Source organism: Carassius auratus, chromosome 23 (assembly GCF_003368295.1).
Source record: "Carassius auratus strain Wakin chromosome 23, ASM336829v1, whole genome shotgun sequence".
NCBI lineage: Eukaryota > Metazoa > Chordata > Actinopteri > Cypriniformes > Cyprinidae > Carassius > Carassius auratus.
Window position 1 is genome coordinate 6636257 of NC_039265.1, and position 13452 is coordinate 6649708.

Genomic DNA, 13452 nt, shown 5'->3' on the forward strand with positions numbered 1-13452 from the left:
TCTGTTCACTTTCAAATAGTTGGTCAAAATCACAATATAAATCCAACAGAATTGTGCTTTTCTGTATTTGAAAATCAGTGGTGTTACGTTTAAAATGTAAAAAAGAGCTCAGCAGGAGGGTACTGTAAATCTTGTTGCTGAAACCTTCTTAAACACATATCCACCAGGGAATTTTTTTTATAGGTTACTTTTATCATTTTGTATTAGCAGAAACACCCATGTCATACTGCTAAAGTATATATCCAATATGTTATCTTGTTTTGGAAGACACCCTTCCAAAACACCACTTATACACACATCTTAAACGCGATCAAGTAAGCAAACGCCACGTGATCTGCCATGACTGACGTAATTGCAGCAAACTACGGGAGCCACAACGTGTCCGGCTTCATATCTCCATTTGCAGATCCTCCCCACCTAAACTAAAAACTAAATATCAAACTAAATTTCCTCCCCACCAGCCAATGTCGAACGCACCTATTAACACCTAATCACCTAAGTTTTAACCGGTTACATTGGCAACACTTTAACTTAACTTTTACTATATATTAATTGTAAGAGAGCTATAGCACTACACAGGCTTTCAGATAACTCCTTATCAATAAGACATAACTCAGAAGCGGGGAACAAAGCACAATGTAATTAATTGAGTGACTATCAAATGCAACCCAAGAAACAAGAATTAGAACAATAAACAAAACAACTGACACAACTTCCTGAAGAAGGAAAACAAAACTCTCCGTGCTAACAGGACAATGAGCACCCAGTATATTGAAAAGATGTATTTGTAACCTCAACTCTTATAACGGTCTGCAAACAAACCATAGCTGTTATGTGGAACTCTTCTCATGACAAAAATCTGACTGATCAGTTTAAATCTGATTAATTTGATGCAGACTTGACAGAGTGTCAGTAAAACTGCACCTGATCGTGTCATGGAAGATAGAATAATGATCACAACTATTACATCATTCTAATTGCGCATTGCAAGCCCATGCCAGTAAAAAGAAGAAGAAGAAAAAAAGCCAAAAGTAGAGCAATTACCATGTCCCAAATAGAACAATGTAATTTCCATCCCTAAAACACATATTGGGCTATACAGTCATGGTTATGCACATTAGTCAAACACAGCTCAAATGCTTCCTACTAGTGTGACCCAAAACATTTAGCACAGTTCTATTACAGTTATAATGCAAAATGTTTCAGTGAAAGGCAAGCATTTCAACCAAATGTACATTTATGCAATATTTCAAACCTTTAACCCACTGGGGGAAATCAACCGATGGCAACAGTTTAACAACAGACTTATTTAGTGAAGAAAAAACTAAATAAAAATCAAACAACAACAACCCTGCATGCTGCATCCAACACAAGCTGCAGAAGTCAGATCTGACTAATCGTTCTTTCTTTCTTTTCTTTTAAACACCATACCACCTTCTAAGGCTATATTAATGGCGAGAATAAAGTGCAATCAATCAAAGGAAGACTAGAAAAGACGTTTAAAAATGTATTTCCTCTAGAAATCTTAGGACCATGTTCGAATTCACTTGATTACATTTTTTTTTTCAAAAGTATCAACAGAATAAAAAAAGGTTTCTCACAGGGGCAGATGTAATACAATCTAGAAGGATATGTTTAATGGAAAATTTATTCTGACAAAATGAACATGAAAATGACTTGATTCCAACAATTCTCAAAACTTTTATGTTTTTAGGTTATGTTTTTTCTTCACATTAGGATTTATATTTCATGCAACTTATTATTTAGACTTTGATCCCATTCTGATTGACATTTATTTCTGATGTATTCGTTTATCATTTGTTTTAAGTCTGTAAAAGGTATAGAACACTTTACTAATTCTGTGGATAGTGCTTCTTTTGCTGCACTGTCCACTTTCTCATTTCCTGAGTGTCCAGGTACCCAGCAAAAGTAGATGTTAAAAGCCTTTGATTTGAGCATTGATAATTTAATGAAGATCTTGACTACTGTTGGATGATCAGTTTTCATACTTTCCAGTGAATCCAGGCATGATTTTGAGTCAGTCATTATTAAGAATTTCTTCTGTGAAGACGTTTCAATAAATTTGAATGCCAGCAATAAGGCATTTGCTTCTGCTGTGAAGACTGAACTTTGATCTGGAATACGTATACCTTCATGTACTTCATTCGTTGCAAAAGCTGGTTTCCAGATTTGGATCCATCTGTGTATATTAGAGTATGCTGAGGATAAAAAACGTCTCAGGTTACGAATGTAACCATGGTTCCCTGAGAGGGAACGAGACACTGCGTCCTCTGAAGGGACACTATGGGGAACACCTCGTCGTGACCCGTGTCTGAAGCATACTTTGAAAAACGCCAATGTGTTGGCCGGCGACAGCCTCTGACGTCGCTACCGGCGCGACTATAAATACGCGCCCGTAGGACCCGTCACTTATCTTCTTCGTGAAGCTTGCGTCCGAAGCATGGCAGGGAGCTAGAGGACGCAGTGTCTCGTTCCCTCTCAGGGAACCATGGTTACATTCGTAACCTGAGACGTTCCCTGTCAAGGGAACTTCGAACTGCGTCCTCTGAAGGGACACTATGGGGAACAGTATACCCACGCCGCCATGCTGAGGGGAGTGCAGGCCAGAATCATGGCAAACACTAAGTACCAACTCTACCATTTCACCGGGAGTTGCCCCTGGGACGGTTCGACGGCTGTCCATGACATTATCCCTTATGGCCAAAGGCCTAAGCTACATACCCAACTTACCTGAAGGGCCTCGGCCCGGGGTAGAGCTGAAGGCTTGGAATCACGAAAGATTCCTTTAAAGGGATACGGCTAAGAACTTAGCACTGTTTATTACCAAGTCTTGCCTGTCACAAAGGAGGGGCTCTCGTGGCACTCTGATAAGAGCAGCTCGTAGATGGAATGGCCCGGGAGCATAGCAATTGGAGGACGGAACGTACAGATGAAGCCTCGGCCACGCCTGTACCATGGCGTCCAGCCCCAATGGAGCTGGATGAGTCAGAGGAAGCCAGAGGGGATAGTGCGACGCTCTCTTGAGCCGCAAAACCGATCCACCCAGGTCTGGCCAATCTCTCTAACTCTACTTCAACACCTTGGTGCGAAGGCGCCATTCCCCGAGCCTCAGCCCCTGCCTCAGCAGGATGTCTGCTCTCACAGTGCGTCTCAAAACAGTATGTAGTACTGGAGCGCTCTGATGAAAAAAAAACGAGAATTCAGTCTCCCATGAGAGGAGGACTCCGAGCTCCGAGCAGCATGCTCATAGGCGACCCTTTTAGAAAAGGGGAGCGCTGCTAAACTACCGCGAGAATTGCCCACACAGCCCCCCATGTTAAGGGGCGGTGCTTGAGGTGTATAACAAATACACACTGGTTGGATGAAGCCCAAGGAACCCCGGGGCTAATCATCTTAAGAAAGGGAACGAAGCGGAGCGCGTAACCCTTACCGTACAGGATTTTAGAAAGTGCGCAGAGCCTTGCGTGCACACTTACCACTTACGTGGATTTGAGACAGTGCGCAAAGTGTTCACGTGCACACTGACCACCATGTGGTTTTGAGAAAGTACACAGGCTTAGCGTGTGTACAGAAAAAAGTTACCTGACAACCACTGTATGTGGGAGCTCACCTTCAGAGAGACCTGTGAAGCCTACTATCTGATAACCACAATATGTGGGAGTTCACCAACAGAGACGCCTAGAGAGGCCTACTACCGGTTACCTGATAACCACCTCAGTGGAAGTTAATATGGAACTCGACTCCAGGGAGGCCTGGTGAGGCCTACTACCTGACAACCACAGTATGTGGGAGCTCACCATCAGAGAGGCCTGGTGAAGCCTACTATCTGAAAAGACCACAATATGCGGGAGTCCACACAGCCCCTCATGTTGAGGGAAGCGATGCTTGGGGTGTATAACAAATACACACTGGTTGAATGAAGCCCAAGAAACCTCGGGGCTAATCATCTTAAGAAAGGGAACGAAGCGGGGCGCGTAACCCTTACCGTATAGGATTTTAGAAAGTGCGCAGAGCCTTGCGTGCACACTTACCACTTACGTGGATTTGAGACAGTGCGCAAAGTGTTCACGTGCACACTGACCACCATGTGGTTTTGAGACAGTACACAGGCTTAGCGTGTGTACAGAAAGGTTCCTAAGCATCGCAGAGGCGCTGGATCGCACGGGAGAGGCGAGCTCCAACCCTCAAGCGAGGGGAGCATCACCTGAGGCAGTACATACAGAAGGACTCCGTAACTACCACCTCCCCGGATGCGCCAAGCGGCCAGGCGGCCCCTCAGGGTGACCTGGCCGGATATCCATGATATTCCCTGCAGTGCTATGCCAGTTCTGACGATCAGCCAGGCTCCTCGGGAGGGGTGTGGGACGAGCAACCGCAGAGCGCTTGCTTCCCGCACGTGGAACTCGCTCCGCGGTGGGTGACGCGCCCTGGGGGGGCGAACCCATGCGGCACGGCCGCCTGCCGAAAGCGTGTGATCGTGGCCAGAGCACAAGCCTGGAACTGAGCACTGTAAAAGGAAACTCACAGAGTCTGTTAGAAGACATAACCACCAGCAACATAACACCCATAAGCAGAAAGGGTTACATACTCACCCACCCTCCTGTACTGGAGTCCCGCTTTACGGGGCGTCCCCTTTTGGTCCGGACCGTCAGTAAGGAGGTCACTATGAAAATAGGACCAACCAAAAACATAATAGGTCCAGGATAGGAGACTGTTATGTGAGAAACTTTCCACCTAACCACGATCAGGTGGAGCGCTGGTGGCTACAGGGGAATTAGGCAGGGGAGAAATGAAACAGAATTTAAAAACATCTAAAAGGAAGTGACAAACTCCTAGGTATCGCTCTGATCCAGACGAGAACGCTGCCCCGTCTGAATCACATCCTTCAGACCCTGCTTAGCTCTTCGTGACCCGCGATTCCTCTTGCCCCTGCCCTCAGGCGGGGGAGGAGCACGAGCCGCGACACTAGCCTTCTGCGCCCGTCTTCGATCCTCAGATCGAGATGGGCCAGGACCCCTTTGTTGTTCGGGCTCTGCTACTGCGTATGATTTACCATTTAAGCGGGATGTATCCTGGAAGGGCTTAGATGGCAAAGAGGGAGATTTTAGAGAGGATGTTCCCCCACTGAGAGATAGCAAGCCAGCATCTCTTCTACAGGGGGCATCCTCTCATAGCCGTCCTCGTGCATGCCATCGATATCAGCATAACTCGTATGCTGAAACCGATGGATGCAAGAGAAAACGGCCTCTTCCATTCCTTTTCAACTTCTGCATGTAAGTCAGGCAAGAATGGAAGGCTCACCTGGGCTGCGGGCTATGGTCAGAAAAATAACACTCATCGAGTCTACCTCGCGACGTTACCTTTCTGGCACACTTCCATGGCAAGTTTATTTATTTTTATTTTTATTTTATTTAAAAAAAATATATATATATTTTTTTTTTTTGCCGCGGCGCGATCCATAACCTCTAACAGCTCCCCTTACGCAGAGCAGGAGAAATGAGCGGCTCAGCCTCAGCTTCTTCACCACTCTCAAATATCTCCTGCTCTTTCTGGTTAGAACCCAGCAGAGCACTAACTTCAGTGTCAGAAAGGGTTAATGACAACGCATCTTCCTCTCGAAGTTCGCTCTCGTTTGCCGCCGGAGAGTGTGAGAGGAAAGTCCCTCTCTAAACTCCTCAGCGAGATCCACCTGCGATCCCCACGAGCTCATTCTCCTCCATGCCTCGGCAACGGCGTGTCCTGAGCCGCGAGATCCAGATGACAAACGAGAGCGGAGCTTTTCCACAGAAAAACGCTCGCAGTGCGTGCAGATTGCCCCCTCAAGGACATCGCGCGCGTGCTCTTTGCCCAAACAAGAGACGCAAAGACTGTGTGTGTCATCAGGTGTCAAATAACGCTGACATGGATGCACACACTGTTTAAACGCCTTGCTAGTGGATGCCATGATAACCATAATAGATCGCTCTTACCATTCTGGTCGTTTCTCAGATGCACGCTTCAAACAAAACAGTCAATGAAGACGAAGAAGATAAGTGACGGGTCCTACGGGCGCGTATTTATAGTCGCGCCGGTAGCGACGTCAGAGGCTGTCGCCGGCCAACACATTGGCGTTTTTCAAAGTATGCTTCAGACACGGGTCACGACGAGGTGTTCCCCATAGTGTCCCTTCAGAGGACGCAGTTCGAAGTTCCCTTGACAGGGAACATTTATTTCTAAAAATTGTAGCTGATAATCAGTTGGATGTGTTTGCGATTTCTGATCCTTTGATAAAGCCAACGAAATAAAGGGTTTTTTGATATCCCAAGGAGGATCTGACTGATCACATCAAAAGTTAGGAGAGATAACTGACAAGATGCTGCAGATCCCGAGCTCATTGAGAGAAACCTTTTATCGTATTATGTGCTCTTTTTACATTGTGCACTTGCAATTGCGAAATCGAAAATTGAATTGCGACCGCGAGCACTCATTCAAAGGGATTTAAATTCCCCACATATTGATAGGGGCGCCCGGATGCACAAAATTTATATCGAATATTAGAATGTTTTTCTCTAAATTGATTGACCCTGCGGACACCCTATAACATAATTATTGGATATTGTGGAGAGTTTTGGCACAGTATGCATGAATGATTGGATGGGACGTATGTGGTCCTCTTTCAGTTTTATGTTCCCTAATGCCATCCAAGAAGTAGGTGATTTTTGTTACAGGCAATAATGTTGTAAATAATGTTTGGTTTCTTGCACAAACTGATCGTTTCACTTCATGAGACCTCAATATATCGTCAGGAGCAACAGGAATTCATTTTGTGTTCCTTGATATGCTTTTCGCTGACTTGCATTTCATGAATCATCATGGACCAGAGTTACAGCTAAAAATCGTCTTTACTGTTCTACTGAAGAAAGAAAGTCTCCTGCATCTTGGATGGCCTGAGGGTGAGTAGATTAATAGCACATTTTCATTTTTGGGTGAACTATCAGTTTAAGTTCTCCATGAGATCATCTAAAAACATCTGTCTAATAACATCAAACTTATGAACAGCAGTGTAAATAATTTGTTATTTGTCTTTGTTAATGACAATATTTCTAATCAACCACCTGTATTAAAAAAAGTAAAAGTGCACATACCTTGTTGTTACTCACAAAAAAAAAAAAAAAACATTTTTATACTTGATCCGACTTAATTTGTGTGTTTTTTTTTTAGGAAAGATGTTTTGGGGAAGTCGTGGCCTAATGGTTAGAATGTCGGACTCCCAATCGAAGGGTTGTGAGTTCGAGTCTCGGGCCGGCAGGAATTGTGGGTGTGGGGAGTGCATGTACAGTTCTCTCTCCACCCTCAATACCATGACTTAGGTGCCCTTGAGCAAGGCATCGAACCCCCAACTGCTCCCCGGGCGCCGCAGCATAAATGGCTGCCCACTGCTCTGGGTGTGTGCTCACAGTGTGTGTGTGTGTGTGTTCACTGCTCTGTGTGTGTGCATTTCGGATGGGTTAAATGCAGAGCACAAATTCTGAGTATGGGTCACCATACTTGGCTGAATGTCACTTTCACTTCACTTTAAATGATTATTCACAGCAGTTTGGAGATGTAATATAGTTGCAGAACAACTCCAAGTGCTTTTTTCTTTCTTGAGGCCAGTTGATATCTGCTGTATTTTATCGAATAATTCTAGGTTTTTCCATCTATACCATAATATTACAGACCCATACCAGCCAATATCCGGACATTTCCAAAGCAATACATACATGTTCAAGGTAAGGTTCTTTAATATTATGAAATGATTTAATGAAAATGATGCTGTTGTTATTTAAAATATTGATATCAGACATTAATATGCACACTACTACCGGTATATAATTATTTTTCTCAAAATCTCTCACAGGGGGAACGACCTATGCTCTCAATGGAAAATGCAGAAACATTAATTTATGCGTTCATGACCTCAAGGTTAGATTACTGTAATACTCTATTGAGTGGTTGCACTGCATGCTTAATAAACACACTCCAGCTGGTTCAAAATGCAGCAGCTACAGTTCTTACTAAAACCAGAAAGTATGATCATATTAGCTCGGTTTTGTCAACACTGCACTGACTCACTATTAAACATTGTATAGATTTAAAATTCTTGCTTATTATTTATAAAGCCCTGAATGGTTTAGCACCCTTAGTATTTGAACAAGCTCTTATAGTCCTCCATGTCCACTACGTTGTTAAAACTCTGGCAATTTTATTATACCTATAACATCAAAACTGCGGGCAGCAGATCCTTTTCTTATGTATATCCCAAACTCTGGAACAATACACTAGATCTAGATACTAAATCTAGATTAAAGACCCACCTCTTTAACCTGGCTTACTCATAACACACTTACACATTTCTAATATTCAGTTCCATTAAAGGATTTTTAGTGCATTAATTAGGAAAACCGGAACTGGGAACACTTCCCAATGGTTGGCATCTACGCTAATATTAGTCTGTTTCTGTCTTATTCCGAGGTCACTGTAGCCACCAGATCCAGTCTGCATCCAGATCAGAGGGTCACTGCAGTCACCCGGATCCAGTACGTATCCTGCCCAGAGCACCTGAGGACCTCTACAGCGATGAATGTCGGCGGAGATCAGGACAACTAGATAAGCCCCAGAAACAGTACCAGTGAAGACCTCATCATCTAGGCCATCGGGACAAGACCACAGGAACCACATCCTCTGCACAATCTGACGTTGTTGCAACCTAGAATTAAACTACTGGTTTCAGCTGGCCAGAGGAGAATGACACACTATTTTGACACACTATTTCCCTTTTTTAATGACATAAAGCTGTTTTGACACAATCTGCATTGCAAAAAAGCTCTTTATAAATAATGGTGACTTGACTTGACTCTGCAGGTACAAGAAAAACCAGCCCTGCTTGGCAGAACAATAAACTTTGTATTATGTTTGTTTATTTCTACAGATGGAATCAGAGACTTCAAGAGTTGAAAAATGAAAATTCTGTCATTTACTCATCCTTATGTTGTTCCAAACCCATAAGACTTTGGTTCATCTTTGAAACACAAGTTGAGATATTTTAATGAAACTTGTGATATTTCTTTCCATCCATTGAGAGTTCAGGTAACCACAACTTAGAATATCCTAGAAGGTTGTAAACATTTTTTAAAGTAATATATATGAATGTTATGTTGTTGTTATTTTTGTTTTGTTTTTAGGCTTTTATTTACATGAACACATAAAGTATATAACAGACTCATCACAAATCTTGCATATTATTGCTCTATTGTTGGTTTTAATAGCTTCTATTGTATTTATTTGTAAGTCGCTTTGAATAATGACTAAATGTAAATGTAATGTATAAGTTAAGTTGTAAAATAAAAATATTTTAACATTGTGTGAATGTAATTTTTTGTCTTGGGCAAAATAACTATTTGGACTGATATCAAACTAAATTTCAACCAAATTAAAACTATAATTTGAGGAAAACTAATAAATTTAGCTACAGTATTTTTTCAGTGTTGACACAAGGGCACATCATTTACACGCATTCACATAACATTTGTTTTCAACAGCAAGAAGAGTGTGAGGAAAGCCTTCCTGTCGACATGGAAGATGAATTATATCTAAAATCTCACACTGTCATGTCATCAGATCTAGTCATACCTAGCATATCCAAAACCGCAAAGGTGGAGGACAGCCAAATGACCCTAACAGCATCCAGTGTCTTCCTGGAGCACCTCAGCTTCAAATTCTGATTATGCCATAGGTGCTCTTGACATAAGAGCATGAGCCAAGCCCAAGGTCAGTCTGCAATCAATGCCACTTCCCTATATTACGGATCCAACCATTCAGTTATTAACGCGCATGTAATGACTTCCCCTAAATAAGAAGAATCAACTGTTTTCATTAGAGATTACTATACATAACTAATGACATTACACAGAGATGTGTTCCTCTTAGTATGCTCAGAACAAGAGTGACAGAAGTCAAGACAACAATTAATTGTAAGAGATTTAATGCTTCAACTAGTGGCAGAAGTAACTTAATAGTTCGTGCCACCTTTAGTGTGAAGTTTTCATGCACAAAAATTCTTCAAACGTACCATTCAAAACTTTAAATGTTACTTTAACTTGCAACAGAAGAATACAAAAAGGAGATTATTCCCCATAAAAAAAAAAAAAAAATACAATTCTGTCATACTTGTTGGGTAAACAATCCCTTTAATCTGCTCGAAACCCAGAAAACCTTATTCCATCATTATAAATAAATAAATGTTCTACATGTATATATAAACGTTCTCAAATGTTTTTACTTGAAGCATATTTGTGATGTTTTTGGGAACTTTCTGTAGCTTCTAAGTTTTGTTGGAATGAACTTTCAAATGGAAGGACACATTTAAATTATGATAGAATTTAAGGTATTTAAGGTTGGAGAATGTCTTCCTAAAACTTAATTTCTTAATCAGAAAAAGACGCATGTGTAATAAAGCTCAATGTGAGAACATTAAAATTAAGAGACCGTAAGACTCACCATTTGTTCAAAAGCCAACAATGAATATAACCCAAAGGCAAACTCAAAAAGGTTTAAAGCCTCAAAGCATGTTGACAATGCACAAGGTTGAGAATTTGGCAAGCATGGTCTACAAGCTCCTACTTGTACTATTCGATCTTACTGTCTTTATTTTGAATGTCACATCTCTCACTGTCCATGCTAAGAACAGTTATTCAAACTCCCTGCGCTCCACAAAGACAACTTACTCTGGGAGGTTGCTTTTAAGCAAGGAAAGGTCAATTAAATGCATGTTGGTTGCATTTACTGGAACTATTTTAAGAAGCCGGAACATTTGAATCAAGCAGGTTCATGTAGCCCTGATCTATTCTCCAGTGCAGAGATGGTTCATTCCCTCAGGCCTGCAGAGACCCTTTGAAGGGCTGAGAATCTGACAAAATGTCTTAAGCTTTAATCTCTGCAGGTACTGTGTGCACAAAGCAGCATGCAGCGCTGGAAGAGCACCACCACCCTTATATTCAGCACGGACTGACCTCAAAGCTCCAACTGATAAAGCAAAGCAAATGTCTGCTGTGACTGTCAGTCTGGTCACAACCGCACCCTTATAAAGTAAAAGTGGGAAGACAGTTTGGGGGGGGAGGTACAGTCAAAAGAATAAAGACCTCCTATTGCTCAATGGGCTGTTGAGATTAAGAGCGAAACATAAACGTCATTCTCTCACTGTGTATGACAAGCCTTTTCACTTCCTCATGTGGCAAGATAAACCAACCAAAGCTGGAAACTTCACACACAAATGGTCATTTTAAGGCAAGGTTTATTTGGCTGTGAAGCCATCTGGATTCCAGAAAGGGGTTTGTTCGGTCTGTGGTCAATGAGAATGAAAACAGTCTCTCGCATACTTTTGCCTCTCTGGAACAACATTTAAAAGTCAAGCAGATAAAATCAATGGTGGTGGCTTGACATTTCACCATCGTTTTCTAGCTGTACATCAGTGCAACTAGAAAGTTCATTAGTACATTTAAAAACAAGAACAACACTTTTAAAATTATCAAAGTGATATTTGGAAAAGATTTTGGAAGCAAACCGGAAAAAGTGGCATTTCAAAACTAAAGATCACGTAATCCCAGATGATTCATTCACTGTAAATAGGGGTGTATATTTAAAGCACAAACAAATTAGACTCTGACTGGACAGAAATGATAAATGACTCAGAATCATGAAGAAACATTAAAGCTAATCTAAATTACACATACGCTGTATGCTGTATATTATTCTCTGTAATCAGTTCTTTGAAATTTCTAGTAAATAATAAAATAATGAAGTTAATGTTGAGGTTGGCAAAATTATGCCAAATTTTATATAAACATTTCCAACTACCCGTATCATTAGTCTGAATGACTATATGGTGCCTCTCCCTCTAAACATACAGGTTGGGTCAATCTGTTACAAAACATGCCCATTCAGACTGGTCAGAGTAATGACTAACACCTTACATTATGTGTCCATATTAATGCTATAATATTTAACTACAACAAAAAAAAGAAAACACAACGTTACCTTATTACCCTAGTAACTTGCCACCTTGACAGCCCCCTTGACATATAATGCCCAAATAGGCTGCCTAGTTAGGCAGCTCACTAGATTTTGAGACACGGCCAACTGTAATGTCTGTTTCAGAAGTTAATGTAAACTACCAGAATGCATTAAACTGTCCTATCTCGCATTAGCTCTAAAGTGAACCCCCCGTAAAGAAATCTGTGCAGAACCCACCGCGGTCGAGACTCCAGCGAAGAGCCGCAGCTCTGCACTGACAGCAGGGTCGGAGACTTCCGCGCTCCGAGCGGAGTGGGCTGCAGACTGCATGGGGACAGGAGATTGCTCTGCGAGGAGAACGAACCCCTCTCCCTCTCCAGGAACATCTCGGTGCTCCCGGAGTTACTGAACCCAGAATCCGACGGCAGAACCAGGATGGGCGGGACGTTGAGAAGCCCGAGTCTGGGCACAGAGAGGCTGGAGAAGGTCCCATCGCTACTTGCCGCAGCGGACAGTTCGCTAACAGTCGCGCCGACGTCAGAGCACTGAAACTCGGCATCACTTGGGCCCGCTGCGCTCACATTGTTCCGCACAGGCCGACCGTCCAAGGATATATTAGTCAGAAACAAAAGCGCGGCTTGTCTCCTCCGCGAATCTTTACTTTTCCGCTGATGCTCTCTGTGCAGTTTTCCAGTGCAAGGGTTCAGAGTGCTCTGCGTACTGCACGCAGCAGTCGCCATTCTCGAGTAAACCCTGTCTGTCCGCTGCTGCTCGGTTCTGTTTCTACCGCGGCGCGACTCGCATGGACACGCCCATTCGGACCTGATTGGCTTAGAGGACAGGATTTTAGTAAATAGATCGAGCGTGCGCGGATTTGATTGGCTGATGAGTCATAAAGCGTTTGAAATAATTTCACAGGCGCGCTCTGACAGAAGAGAGAGAAAATGACGGACTGGAGATGCAGTTTCAGCCGCTTTGTTATTAAATCACAAGGGTCAATTTTCTGAAATTGAGATGTATACATCATCTGAAAGCTTAAGTTTTCATTGATGTAAGGTTTGTTAGTATAGGACAATATTTGGCAGATTATTTTAATGTCTGGAATCTGAGGGTGCAAAAAAATAAAAATAAATATATGTTTAAAAAAAAATTCTAAATATTGAGAAAGTCGCCTCAAATTTGTCCAAATGAAGTTCTTAGAAATACATATTAATTATAAAACAATACGTTTTGATATATTTATGATAGGAGATTTTCGAAATAGCTTAATGGAACATGATCCACCAAAAGATTTTTGGAATAAAAGAAAAATGAATAATTTTGACCCATACAACGTATTGTTGTTATTGCTACAAATATACCCTTAACTGTGCTACTTACAGTATGACTAGTTTTGTGGTC

General features: G+C 42.1%; 1 protein-coding gene across 1 annotated transcript in view; it reads right to left on the reverse strand.

The window, feature by feature from the left end:
- Positions 1–12842, reverse strand: part of cables2b (Cdk5 and Abl enzyme substrate 2b) — a 36077-nt gene extending 23235 nt beyond the window's left edge. Inside the window, exon 1 of the mRNA XM_026199476.1 lies at positions 12289–12842. Within this exon, the coding sequence (XP_026055261.1) occupies positions 12289–12791 (503 nt within the window). The 5' untranslated portion in view covers positions 12792–12842. The remainder of the gene's footprint in view (positions 1–12288) is intronic.
- Between the last annotated feature and the right edge of the window lie 610 nt (positions 12843–13452).